Here is a 14,989-nt window from a genome sequence, read left to right as displayed (position 1 = left end):
TTTGAAACAGTCTTCCTCTCCCACCCTAGGATGACGGTCATATGCATAGACACTTCCAAGTAAAACTCTATAAAGAAACAGTTTCTAAAAAATTGTAAAGTCTTAAAAAAAAATCTCATCAAATTCATGAAACAGAACTGACATCCACAAAATCATCACACAAGAGTATAAGGTTATTTTAAAGTGTTCCACTTTCAGAGTTATATGAGCTGAGCCAAAACAAAGGAAAATTAAAATTACAACCCTGTAGTATCATTTGGAGCTGGATAATTGCTAAACAACTTGAATCTAAAGCGCTTTTCAAAATACAGCACCATGTTAAAGAAATGAGGGAGTCAGTAGCAAAACACTAATTAAATATGGAAGAAAATACATGACCAAAGATAGATGGATAATGTCTCAGGTCTACAGAACCAGTTTATTCAGAAAACATGCAAGAATAACTCTTATATAAGACCCACTTACAGATCTAATTTAGAGCTACATTAATAGATAATCAAAAATGTGTATCATCAATCTGTGGCTGAACAGGGTTTCAGATGTTCTGAAACAGTTCCATTAATAGACATGGCTGCAGCTACTTGCTAGAGCTTTGAAAGCATAGCAAGACAATTTAATTGACGTACATATTTGTGTACACTTTTTAAGAGCTTGCACTCATTGAAACTAATTCTTAGATTTTTTCCATTTCTCCTTTGTTTGCTGTGTATCAGACACATAAAAATTTCTTTATTTTGAGATTAATAACATGCATTTTAACAAAGTAAAATAGTACCATAAAATTTATTACATAAAAAGACAGTATGAGTATGAGATATGCAGCTTTTCCTAAGACTCAGAAAATAAATCAGTGCTTACAGTACTGCTTTACCTGTTTTTGTAAAGACTATATGACTAGAACAAGTAGTAATGCCTATATTTTTATACCCTTTTTAAAATTGTAATATATTTATTAATTACATTTAATAATCTTAAAGTTTTCCTTTTTAAGTATGTTTTATTCTCACTCCAATACTTACCATTTGTAGAAAAATGCTGCAGTAAAGGATTTTGGTTTGGTTTTTGGCTAAAGGAACCAAATAAAATGGCTTGGACTCCTTAAAGTCTAAATCAATTCCTGGTTGATTTAAAGTAGAAAAAAGTACTATTTTTTGTGAAGGTGATAATTGTAAAGTGGTATCTGATTCCTTAAAAAAAAGGAAGTGGGATATTGTGGCAGATCTGAATACATTTGCTGAAGCTGATAAACTCTAAAAGCAAATCATCTCTGAGCAATTTAAAGACGTTTGTAGGAAATATTTTATTTTCAAGTAAAATTATCTTCTGTATACTTCTGACAGAAGTGACACTATTACCACTTAGGGTGCTCATTTTCTCAATCCTGTCAGGTATTGTAGAACACTAAAACTTTAGAGCAATTTTAGATAGATGTATTTTCCAATCAACTGTACTTTTTCTTATTAAAGAATACAATATGTACATATATAAACTCCAACAGTTGATTTCTAATTCTGAAACCCAGACCTCCTACAGGTTTCAAGCTATTCTACATGATCCTAAAATTGACTTTTTTTTTTTTTTTAAGTTAATGATTCTCATGCATCTCCTGAAGCCTGGAAATGGCACAAGGAAAAGATCAAGTTTCACTAGGATTTCTGATAAAATCCAGTCAATGCTGTTGGCTCACTTGAGACCACAGAAAGCAGTCGAGAAAGCCAACAGTATTTGAGAGTGAAGAAGGCAGTAGACTGATCTTGGTTCCACTGAAACACACACTCCAAAAGAAAAAACCGGAGGGAAATCTAATGCAGAAGATGCTCCAGCTCCCCTAAAATAAGGATTGATGTGTCTGTTTCATGGAGGAATGGGAGAAGAGTGGGAGACAGAAGACAAAGTCATTGAGCTTCTCCTCATCCCCCACTTCCCTATAATCCTGAGGTATATTTGACCCGTCAGTATTCAATTGCCTGACATCACTGTTTTTGCCAGAGTGATAAGATTTAAGAATGTTAAAGCTTACATTTAAAGTGCACAAAACCAAAGACTTTAAGGGATACACAGAATTTGAGTTTGAAGGAGAGAATTATAAAATTAGATTAATAATAATTATTAAATAATTAAAATAACATTAATTATAAGATTATATAAATCTTTAAATGTATGTTTTGAATGCTCTACCACATCCTTTCAAATAAAGGCATCACCACTAATGTGTCAATACCCTCCAGCCCTCCAAGATTCTTCATTCCCATAATATTCTTTGCAGTAACCTAAAAAATCATAACTTAAGTGTTTCACTGAGCTTCATCATCATTAGAACATGCTTACAGCAGGAACCTTTTTTCCTTTTATAGATCAGTTAACTGGCCTTTTTTTTTTTTTTTTAATATATCATTCATATGCTAGAATATTCGCTATTCTATCATAAAACATACGCACCTGTGTCCCCAGACTTAGGGAATTTTCTTCTCCACTTTCAAAACATTTTCTACATTTCTGTTTTTGTAACTGAATGCCTTACTTTGACTCCATCACATCAGATTTATCTTGTTTGAACTTCAGTCAATTAGTATCCTCTCTCTCCTCTATGGAATTATATTCATTAAAACATCTTAAAACTCACGACTTGCTATTTTTTCTTCTGTGTTGATAAGATGCAACATCTTCCCACCTTCTCCCATACTGCCTGCCTCAGACACCAAAAGAAAACAACTCAGTTCCTGGGAATATTTCACACTGATCTGAGAAACTTTTAATTGAAAATCCATGTCAGTGTTAAGGTGGTTAATTAAAATATGCAAAATTCAAGAGACATGTATCCAGACGGCACTTAGAAAACTAACAAACAAAAAACCAATCAACCAACCAAACCAAAATAGAAACAAAAACAAAAAATCCATACACAAAAAAACACTAACGAAACTGCCTCTTTCTCCCACTCTTTCAGACCTTCTGTTTGGTTGCTGTTGCAGCTGAAGACATTTTCAAGGTCTTGGATGGCATTTACTATTGTTCATGCCTCTTTTCAAAACATGACCTCACTTATAATTGAGCTTATTTCAAGTCATTAGTACAGCAACTCAACAACTCTTAAGATGTCCCAGTTGGTATTATTTTGAAAAGCTAGAGATCTGAAACATCTATGGAAACTCTCATGGCCTTGAACTTCAATTCAGAGGATCTCAAAATATCTCAACATACAAGGCCATGCTTTCACCAAGTTGAAGATCAAAGTCATTGCTCAAATTTGAGTAATAATTTTGAAAAACAGAAGCATACTTGATTTGCAGCAACACACTAATTGTTTTTCCCTTTAAATTCATTCTAAAGGGATGCCCAAAAGACACTATTATCAAAATAAAACAAACATAGTTTTACTATCATAAAGGAAGCAGCTGTTTTTTCCCCAAAAACTGCTTATTTTAGAAACATTTTGCCTGTGAATCGATATGTCTCTCAGATAAATATTGAAATGCTTCTATTATATCTAATATCAATATTTGTTCCCTAATTCTACTTTTACTCTTTATAGTAAACAAAACTATTTAGATAAAAGGTGACAATAAATACAAGCAAAGCAGGCCATTCTTTTAATGACTCCTAAGCACAATAAATTTCTACTGGAATAACTCAGTTTAGCAGAGTACTTTACATTTGAGGTAATGAGCTAGTGAGTATCAGACCCAAAAAGAGGTTGACACCTATTTTCCCTCCTTCCCCCTCACTTCTCCCCCCCTTTTTTTTCTTTTCACTGCAGCCTCTGAACCACATTCTCTTCAATGCCAGAACTCGGAAAAATGAGCATGCTTGAAATGCTGTGCATCTTATTTTTTTTTCTTATACTTCTAAGAAGTGGCAGTAGATTCTTCTCAACCTTGAAGATTTCACACTAGAAGTAGGTTAGTCAAGTTTCTAGAAATCTCCTGGAAAAGCAAGACCTCAACCTACTATGTGTAATTGATTTAACAGTTGCAGTCAGTTGCAAAAAGTTCTCAACTTAAAATACATTTCTTCTGAGAAAGAGCAGTCAGGCATTGGAACGGGTTGCCCGGGGGAGTGATGGAGTCACCGTCCCTGGGGGTGTTCAAGGAAAGGTTGGACGTGGTGCTTAGGCACGTGGTTCAGTGGGTGACAGTGGTGGTAGGGGGATGGTTGGACCAGGTGATCTTGGAGGTCTTTTCCAACCTTAATGATTCTATGATTCTCACTGAAGGCAGGATTATCTGGCAGGTATCACAATCTCTAAAAGCTGGTTGAAATTAAAGAATGGAACAGAAGCAATGAGAGGCTTGCTTTGGAGAAAGTAGTGGAAATCCACATCCCCACCCTAAAGCAATGGCATTTGACTTTTTGCTTTTAGGAAAGGGTCAGTTAGATGGCTTCATTGTGGTTAGCTCTGCTGCTACACAAGGACAAAAGTACCATCACAATCTCCTAAATACAGTAAGATTAGTATTACTTTGTTCTCAGCAGTAAAGAAAGCTTCACTTTACATGCTTCCCAATCAAAGAAACAGTAAACAAACCCACATAATGGTTGATCTACAAACCATTACGAGACACCTGCTCTAACAACTACGATGATTCACAGCACTCCAGTTAACAGGAGTCAGCTCTCCAAGTTATTCTCAAAGGCAGAGCTTTTAGAAAAGAATATCCAAACATCCAAAACAGTTTACCAGAAAAGATCAAAATGCTAGCCTACTGATCATTCCTCTGTCACTCCTCTACAGAATGAAAATGGATAAAAGCTTGGCAGTATGCCCAAAAGATAATGCGGGAGCAAGCCAAATAACCGGTATCCTTTTGAGCAACATTCTCTTTTAGTTGGGTACAGGGTCTGCAGATAGTTTTAAAACATCTGATTTAAGAGCTTATGAGCCCAATGCCAAAGCTTAAGATGAAGTCTAGAGAAAAGAAAGAAAAAGAACAACTTCTCACATTAAACATCCTTCGGACATAAGTCTCTGGCCTGTTAGATCACACTTATTGAAATAATTTGCCTACTTCACACCAACAAAAGAGGTTTATGAATCCAGCTTGAACTCCTTACAACCAAAGGAAAACAGTTTTCTTTCAGGCATGCCACAATATTGCTTTGGATAACAAAGATAAGCAATAACCGCTTTTGAAACAGCGAATTTCTCTTTTCTTCAATACTTGCTCACAGTCAACGAAGAGTCTTGTTTAGACTCGAGAGTTAGCCTATAAAGAGACAAGACAACATGGGAGGTTGCAGAGAACCTCCTCTTCTCCAGACTAGACAAACCTGGCTGTCCTCAGCCTCTACTCAGAGACATGCCTTCCAGCCCTTTTACCAGCTGTGTTGGCCTGGATGCTTTCAAGGATTTTAACATCCTTTTTATATAGTGGAGCCCAGAACTGCACACAGTCTTCAAGGTGAGGCCGCACCAGCGCTAAACATAGCAGAAGAATAAGCTCTTTTGACCAGCTGGCTAAGTAAAAAGGTAAGTAATGTGAGGAGCTAATGTACCAGCTGGAGAAGGTAAAAATATCCTCCAAACAATTGCTTGGCTCCAAACCCCTTACCTAAATCAAAATTATTGAATCGCTTATGTTGGAAGGGACCTCAGGAGACTACATGGTCAAACTCCCTGCTCAAAGCTGGATTAACTTATTCAGAACAGAACTTCGAAGACATACTCCTTGCCCTCTAGGAACCAACTTGCCTTAGCACTTTGCTTCCTTTAATTAACCACTCTCATGTTTTTCCTTCCAGAGTGTCTTACTTCTGTTCTTGGAATTACTTCTCATTCAGGTTTCTTCTCTCTGTATATCACAGTTGGACTAGATGATCTTGGAGGTCTTTTCCAATCTTTATGATTCTATGACCAACAAAAAAGAGCTCCTTCTTAGGTGTCTAGTCTGCTTCCTTTTGTCAGGAGGCAGGAAGACATTTGTGATATTTTCAGTCAAGCATATGATTAGCAGATACATGATATCCATCTACAAGTACGAGCCTCAAGTTTTCACTGGATACCAGAGGCAGACAGATAAATGAGCACCCTGTCCCAAGGCTCTGTACACTGCTACACTTGCCTATTTGAAGCAGGTATTTCTACTGGGGTAATACTTGTTCTCATAGTAATATTCTATTCTCTGCTTTTTTAACTCCTTGAAGCTAGTATATATTTCAAGAACCTTAGATTGGTAACTTGTAGTTTGGTATCTAAAAGGTAGAGGACAGCACGTCATTTAGATGTATCTAGGCCCTGCAGGTTTTGGCTCCTCTGATTTCATGCTACACCATTTCAGCTTGCCACGCAAACAAAATATAGTATTTGTGCCAGGCAATCGGTGAATTTGCGGTTGCAATGGCAAGTATATAGTTAAGTAAGAAGTCCAATAATTACACAAACAGTTTTATGCCCATGAGATGAGGTGTGTTGCATAATGGATACTGAGAGAGGCTGCTGTGGAGATCTATTAACACAGCCTGAAGCTGATGACATACATTGACTGTAACAGTGAAAGTTATTTTTAATGAAAAAAAATAAAAGCAAAAGTCATGCAATAGAGAAAAAGAACACAGAAAACTCCCAGTGACTGGCTGGGAAGAGTAGCGAGGCTGTTGACACAGGACGTATTTCCCGAGTGCAAGAGGCCAAGAAAGCAAACGAGACGATGATGGCAATTAGTGTTTTTCTATGCTTTTTTCCCCGTCATGATACCATTTTCATCAGACTCACTCAAATGCCCAGTTGTGTCCCCCACTCCTATTTATGACTCTGTGCTGACAGGAGTATGCTAATCAGGTGCAAACGCTGCACCTTCACTGGTCATTCAGCTTCTGTGAACATCTATCACTGGCTAATATTTATCAAGTATTTAAAGACTTATCTACTTTGCCGTGCACTATGTTTGATTTTCTGGTATATAAACTAAAGTCTACAAAACAAGAGGCAAGGAAAGCAGGGGAAGAGAAGTCATTCTCACACCAGTTCTAGTTGCTTCCCATGAGAACCTGCCATAACAACACTTAACAGAATTTGCAGGTGCAAGGCCACAGGAGAAACAGTACAAGAACAACAGCATGAGAACAAGACAAGAAAAGTACTGCCACAGCAGCTCTGGAAAATATTGCATCAAATACTCCAGGAAAAAGTTACAGAAGTGCAACAGCAGGCACGCAGCAGTAATAATGCTAAGGCACTTAGGTTGCTAATGCACTGTAGGACAGGTGCACGCCTGATTTTTTGTTAATACTTCTTCTAACAGTAAAAAATGTTAATTTTGTTAATGCTTCTTTTAAAAGACGACCCCAAAAATACATCTGGGGTGCAGATCACACCTCTTGCCTTCTTTTCTTAGCCCCGCAGCTGGGGACTAACAACACTAGCCAGATTTTTTTTTTAAATCTTTATTTTTGAAGTCATGTCAGATCTATATTATAATGTTTTGCAGAGCTAAATTATTTAACTTGGATTACTTAGATTCTGATGGCTGATTTCACTTTTATGCATGGAACATTTGTCACGACACAACACATCAACGTTCAGTGTCTGCAACCCAAACACAGGGCTTGAGTTAGCACTGTTATCTATCACTGTATCTAGCCCAGCCTACCCTCTCCTACAGACAAATAACATTCTGGGAAAGGCAGACAGTGGACATAACCATAATCACACAAGATTTTCTTTCAGAATTATTTCAATAACATTTCATTTGTTTGCTGGTAGCATGCCACTGGAATTTTACAAATGAAAAAAATAAAGTACAGAGAGCCAAACATGAACAACAATCTACCTGTAAAGACGCAGCTGCAAAAATAAGACTCAGGTTATTGACAGAAATTTGTGTTTTTAAGCACAGCCTTATGAGCAAATAAAAATTCAAAAAAATATTTATCATCATTATAAATCCCACCTTTGAGAGAAGATTTTTTGAACTGATGGTGTAGCCTTTAAGGTTCTCGTGCAACTTTTGCAGGTGCTGCACAACTCTTCTTTGCTGCTCATCATTCTTCAGCTCTTCTTCTTTAATCAGAAAGTCGTAATGTTCCAAAGGTCCACTGCAAACCAACAAGGCTCTAGCGTTAGCATCTCTAAGAGTACCTGTGACTGTCTTCTCATCTGCCACCTGACTCGCATATGCTGTAAAAAGAGAAGTAGACTTATTAATAGAGAAGTACCTTCTTATATTCATTAAAAAAAACTACATTGTTAACAGTTCTTGCAAAGGCAGACATACATTACTTACCTAGACAACCACTAGAGTACGTTACCCCTTTCTTTTTCATTAAATCAACTTCTTACTACAAAACACCTTTAGTATGTCTTAACACTTTTATTACTGAAAAAAACACACACAAAAAACTCAGCTGGAAAGGTGGTAAGATTTGGATGTGCTGTTGTAAGGGAAGCATTGACAGATCTGTTGCAAACTGGGGCAAAGTCACTTAAAAATTCTCTCAGAGTGCATTTTTCTGAATAGATTAATCCTTTAGAGAGGTGGGCTGAAAGAGAGTTTAAAAGCTATTAAATAAGACCAACCTATGAGTTTTGTAAGCACATTTGAAGAGCCAAAGACCACAGTAAACAAACCAATAACTGTGAAGCCCTGCAACGCCACAGCCCGCTTTGCTGGCATTATCTTCTACTTAGAAGAGACGGGACCATGCCCAAGCAGAAATTGTTTAAATTTAAAAATAAGTCACAATCACCAGGCTTGAAATAAGATATAACTAGGAATGAAAGAACAAGCTTACAGAGAATGCTTGCTAAATCAGTAAGCTCAGACACCTAACAACAGAATACATTGAAAAGGCGTTTATGAAAAGGTGTTGCTTATGCTGTAATTTAAATGCTTAAGTATAATCACAAGTAACATAATTTGTACCAATGACAAAAGAAACAGATTTGGAAAAACACATAGCAAACAGAACAATCTCAAATAATTTGAACATTGCTAGATCCATTGAAAGTCACCCCTAAATGCTTCAGGTAAGTTCCCTAAGCAACATAACAGCCTCTAACAGTCTTCTTTCAGGCCTCCTGGATGGCGAGTGAGGTTCAAAAACACACACAAAAAAATTAAACTACTGTGATCTTTAAAAAGAGAAAGACAAATCCAGAAAAATCATAGGTCAGTCAACACAGACCTAAACCACAGGAAAACACTGGAATGATTACAAATAGGATTTTTTTTATTTTTTTTATTTTTTTTTTAAAAGCACTTAAGATAACAACATGATAAGTGACAAGCAACACGAACTCCTCAGGAGCAAGGAGTTTTCCTCTCTGACCACATAACACGCTTGGAAAAAGGAAAACCATCTTAATTGCACTAACACCTCTGTATTTGGGCCTCACAGTGTTCTCCTATATAAAGTAGGAACGCTAGATTTAAGTGAAATAACTTTTGAGCAGGTACAAAACAAGCTAGGAAAACTACACATAATGAATGGGTACTACAGTTAAGCAAGATGCGTGTTTCCAATCCAGTTTCAGAGAGAGCTCAAAATCCCAGCCTGGTGCATTTCAGAATTTCCATTCATGACCTGTATCGGGCAAAATAAAGTTTATGGACTGGGCCGGCAGGTAACACCAAGTCGGGGGGTGTTGCAAACACTCTGGAAGGCAAGGCAGTTCTGACCAACTGGACAAAAAGCCTAACAGAAATAGAACATAGTGAAAGCAGGTATTGTGCTTAGGGGGGATAAATAACTGAACTTAAGAGGCAGACAACGAGCAACTGAAGAGCAGCTCTGCAGGAAAAGATCCAGGGCTATGCTGGATCACAGACTGACAGCGAAACATCACCGTGACACTACTACATATGGGAGACAGTACTCCGAGGTGTGTGTGTGCATGTTTGTGTATATACAGATACAAGGGGCAAAACATAAGCACGCGTGAAATAACCCTGTTCTATTCAATACTGGTATGATCTGCCCTGGAACACGCTTAAGTTTTCTCACCATATTTCATGAAAGGTACGAAATCAATGGAGAGACTAGAAGACTATTTAAAGTAGTATTTGTTAAACCATGGGTCACACCCCACAGAGGAGGTATAAGAGGGCTCAACGGGGCAGAAGAGTTTAAACTTGTCCCAAATAATTTGTTTTAATTGAACAATTTTATCCTTTTATATTGTAACTTCATTAATTTATTTATTGTAAGACCTTCGTTTCTCCAAAGCAAGGAAGTCAGTCGTTACATCTGTAGTCAATGATTTCACCAGGTTCTTCTGTCCTGAAGGAGCTGAGTTACTGCTACAAATTAAAAGTAATTAGATCACCCGTAGCTGAAGAGATCTCAGAGAGTTGAGTTCAGAATTTTTCATTGCAAAAATTTCAATAAAACCTTTACAGAAGACTAAAGAAAAGCACATAGCTATCTCCAGATACATGAACAGCACTGAGTAGAGAAAAAAGGAAATAACCAGTAAACTTAATTAAGGCAGTGAATGGACCAACTGATGAAGAGAGAATTTTAAGAAGGGAATTTTAGAAGGGAAAAAAAATAAAAATAAAAGCTGACTTAGGGACAAGAAAGCATTTGTGGCTCATGACTTTCCTGGCTATGGACATAGCACACCAGCAGGACTTCTCAGAAGCGTGGGTTTTGTCTCAGGTTACGTGCACTTACAGCTAGCCATCCCGGGAATGGGAATAAAATACTTTGTCATTAACAGATGACAGAGATGAACAGTATGTGCAAGTGATGACAGAGGGTGTCATGGCACAAATTACTCACTCTTCTCCTAAAATAATATTGAATGGTAGGATTTAAACCTGGTGGGGGTACCGGCAGACACATAGTAACTGGTAAGTGTTAAATTCAAAGGTGTAGCTGCAAAGCAAAGTCAGATGTCCCTAGAAAGAAAATGAAGTGTGTAGGGGTTTTAAGTGAACAGAAGACAGCTATTCAAGTGATAAACTAGAGAGAGGAAAAAAAAACGTGGGTCTTCCATTCTAAACTGTATTTTGTGGGACACACTGCAAAACCATCCACACCACTAAAGCTCCTTACCCCTGAATGAATAAAGAAAAAGAATTTTTAGAAATTTTAATATATAGCAGAGGAATACCAGACAATTACCTTCCATAATTTTATACCAAGAAAACTACTGTTTTACTACGAATCACTTACCTACAATTCAGTGCATTAATCCTAGCAGCCTTCCCTACGTTGCAAAAACTCACTTTCTCTCCTACTACTTCACATATTCGTGTTACATAAACCATTACTTCCTTGTATTAGTTCCCTTTTGAATGTTTAAATGTCACACACAGAGAAACCACTTTCTATTTCTATGTATTTTTCTAGACAGGATTACAGAAAAGCTCAATGTAACTCATTACTCAGTTTTACATAAAACAATGTAAAACTAGAGTCATGTGTTTATCCATAATCTTTCCCACCCCCAGGCTACACAACAGCATTGGATTTTCTCACATTTTGCCTAAAATTCAATGCTAATTTAAGAATTGCCACTGGCTTGCAACTTTGAATTGCTGTTCCTAAAACATAAGTACTAGTCCGATCTCTTACTTCAAGCCACAAAACTAGCTGCTTGCATTTGCCTTTCTGCCTGTCTATCCAAGCATCACAGATCAAGTTGCAATAATGACCTGCTGCGATACACACACACACACACACAAAAAGGGTCCTGCTTGGAGAAACCAGAGGAAAAAAAAATCACCAAAGCCAACAAAAACTTAATTAATTAAAAGTGCTTAATGGAAATGACAATCTGAAACTATAGAAATTTCCCTTAAAGTGACTTACTTAAGATACCTTCAATAAAGTAGCATTCATTTATCACTGCAAAGGTAAGTACCCACGGAAAAAAAAAATAAAAAAAAAAAACGTTCTTAACTCCAAAGACCTTCTGCTCTGGAAAAAAGCAACAAATTGAAAAATTAATCAGTATGTTGTTGAGCTTTCCTACTGCCACTTAGAACTTAAGTCTGAGAGGGCACAGGAAAAAGGCATGCGAGTTTCAATGACACTGCTTCTGAGAGCAATAGTCACAGCTGAGGCAGGCACTAGAGTTATTTATGTAAGACAATCTGAAATGGAAGCTGGGTTGTAGCATATCATAAACTGATCTTGACAAGAGGATGAGAGCACAGAAGGGCGACTGAGAAAAACACCACTCACCCTGGTAAATCTGTTCTTTCCTCCCCTAGCAGTTGGATTTCATTATGAAAGCTATTGAACTGTGATGTCTCGTCTATCGGAAGAGAATTCCCATGACAAAAACCCCTAGCAGGCCCTTATCTCTCCTGTGTTTGAGGGGGTAGGAAAAGAACCTGGGCTTCCCTAAGACAAATTTCACCTTTTCTGTCTATGAGGGCAGAAGCCAACACCTTGAAAACTGACATTAATAAATTCAAAGTTATGCAAAAAAGGATCTTGTGCATTTAAAATGATTATTCATTACTCAGAGAGAACAAGTGTCGTACTCCACAGATCAATTAAAATTTGGTCTGCAAGATCCCTTACTGCTATTGAACAAAGCATCTTTTAAACATGTTGTTAGAACCGTGAACCTTGAATGGAATTACATATAAAAGAAATATAAAGGAAAAAAAAAAGGAAAACCATGAAAAGATACATAATATCCAGCTAAAGAAGCAAAGGTTAAACAATTCCTATTGCAAAAGGTAAATCGAGCTTCAGATTACGATATTCACTTCACTACAGTGTCAGTCACATACAGTACACATGTAAATATGTATTATTAATTTTGTAAACAAATTAAAGTTGAAACAAACCCTTCAAGGGATTGATTATGAAAAAACATGTTTAACTTTTGTTCAGTACGTATGTATCGTGAGAAGGATCAGAAATAATTTTCCTTTATGGAGCTTAAGGCTAGAAGACAACATCACCTTTTAAAGTATTAGGAATAGTTACATTTGTCTAATTACTCCTACATTCACAAATTGTGTTTGATTACAGCAAATTCTGAAGAAAATACACTGGAAAGACTCAAAAGAGAGAGAATTAACCACTTCCTATGATATTTTGTTATAGTTGTTAATCATTATTAGCCTTAAAGACAGAAAATACTTCCAATTACTAGTTGTTCAAGAACTACAGCTACACCAATGTCACCCTTGGGGTTACAACTGCACCAAAGCTAATGACCCCCATGTAAATAAATAAATAAATAAAAATCACACAACTGCCACCTTGGCTGACGGTCACAACCAAGAAGCTGGAACAGTGTTAAGGCACACTGCCAACCCAGAAATCACATCTGTTTCATTACTGCTTCACAGACAGAATATTGCCTTGAGAGCTTTTCACAAACACAGGAATTTTGGGGGTGGGGAGTGTTGTAATAGAAAGCAACTTTTAGAAATTGTCCCTGTTCTTAAATACACAGCTGCTGAAATGAGCAGACCAAATCAGTTTGCAAATACGATATAAGAACAAGGACTTAGACTGTCCTCTCATATGACCTTAGATGAATCACTTAACCCTTATTTAGCCTTCTTATAGTCCATTCATTAGGGCATTATATGAATATATATTCACTATTTAAACTTCTTGAGAAACGTGTTACAGTAGAACTAGAATTCTGATTTTTCCATAGATGTCTGTGTTATTATTATGAAAATATGATTTCTTGTACTGTTTCCATGCACAGCCCAATCAACAATCTCAGCTAGAAATGAAAGACATGAAAGCTTGTCAGGGAAACTGCGGCTTTGCACAAATATTACTTGTGAAGTCTTTTAATTAAAGAAAAGGTACAGAAGCGTGGTAAGCAAATCGTAAAATCAAAGAAATTACTATAAACCAATGATCATAAAAACCAGGTCAGTGTAGTGGTGGCTGGCCACTCTGCACATGTTCTCAAACAATAAATGTAGACACTACATTCATTCCCTTTTAATATGGATGCCGTTACAGATGCATGGGACTGTGGCTAAAGCCACTGGATTTGGTCTGACAACTTTTTAAAAATGGTAACGTTAAAGCAATAAACACAACACACATTTAAAATCACAGAATCGCAGACTGGTTTGGGTTGGAAGGGACCTTAAAGCCCACCCAGTTCCACCCCCCTGCCATGGGCAGGGACACCTCCCACCAGACCAGGGTGCCCAAAGCCCCATCCAGCCTGGCCTTGAACACCTCCAGGGATGGGGCATCCACAGCTTCTCTGGGCAACCTGTGCCAGTGCCTCACCACCCTCTGAGTGAAGAATTTCTTCTCTTTCACTTTAACGCCATTACCCCTTGTCCTCTCACTACACCCCCTGACAGAGTCCCTCCCCAGCTTTCCTGTAGACCCCCTTTAGGCACTGGAAGGCTGCTCCTCGCCCCCTCCTCGCCCCGCCGGCCGTGCAGCAGGGCTGCGCTCCCCCTGCAGCAGCCCCAACAGCGAGGCCCCGGGCCGGGCTGCCCTGCCGTGCGGGGCACGAGGTACCCACAGAGCGGCACCGTCACCGCAGCGAGCCCCGGGGCTGTGCTCCCGCGGCGGAGCCCGGCGCCGGCAGCTCCCGTTACCGGCACGTCCCCTTCCCGGAGAAGCCGCGCTCGCCCTGCACCCCCCATCCCGGCTCCCTCCTGCCCAACCCCGGTCGCCGAGCCCCCTGCGGTCGCCCTCCCTCCCCCGGCGGGGCCGGCGGCACCGACCTCTCCGCAGGGCGGCGGCCCGCGCCCGAGCCCGCAGCAGGCAGCGCGCAGTAACCAAGGGCGACACGGGCGCCGCCATCTTCTCGGCGCGGCCTCGGCGGCTGGGGGGCGCGGGGAGCGCTGGGAAATGGAGTCCCGGGGCGAGGCGCCTGAAGGAGAGGCCGGTGGACCCGGCTGGGAGCAGTTCTCACAGCTTTCTGTCTTTTTTTTTTTTTTCCTTTTTTTTTTGATGACTTCTAGTTTGTGTTATTTCCCTTTAAATTAGTGGACCGTAAAATATAACGGAGAAATATTCCTGGTCAGAGTCATATCCCGTCTACACACAGCTGTACAATCACTTTTATGTGTGTGAACATACATTTAAACTG

General features: G+C 38.7%; 1 protein-coding gene across 2 annotated transcripts in view; it reads right to left on the bottom strand.

Moving 5' to 3' along the window:
• AFG1L (AFG1 like ATPase) overlaps positions 1–14,737 on the bottom strand; it is a 68,916-nt gene extending 54,179 nt beyond the window's left edge. For both annotated transcript variants that reach the window (XM_035564859.2, XM_035564861.2), the window contains exons 1-2: positions 14,622–14,737; positions 7,887–8,113 (exon numbers count right to left, since the gene is read on the bottom strand). In XM_035564859.2, the coding sequence (XP_035420752.1) occupies positions 7,887–8,113; positions 14,622–14,700 (306 nt within the window). In that variant the 5' untranslated portion in view covers positions 14,701–14,737. The remainder of the gene's footprint in view (positions 1–7,886; positions 8,114–14,621) is intronic.
• Positions 14,738–14,989: the final 252 nt, after the last annotated feature.

The sequence above is a fragment of the Cygnus atratus genome, chromosome 3 (assembly GCF_013377495.2).
Source record: "Cygnus atratus isolate AKBS03 ecotype Queensland, Australia chromosome 3, CAtr_DNAZoo_HiC_assembly, whole genome shotgun sequence".
NCBI lineage: Eukaryota > Metazoa > Chordata > Aves > Anseriformes > Anatidae > Cygnus > Cygnus atratus.
The sequence above is the reverse complement of the archived record's forward strand: the minus strand, read 5'-3'. Positions and strand labels throughout refer to the sequence as shown.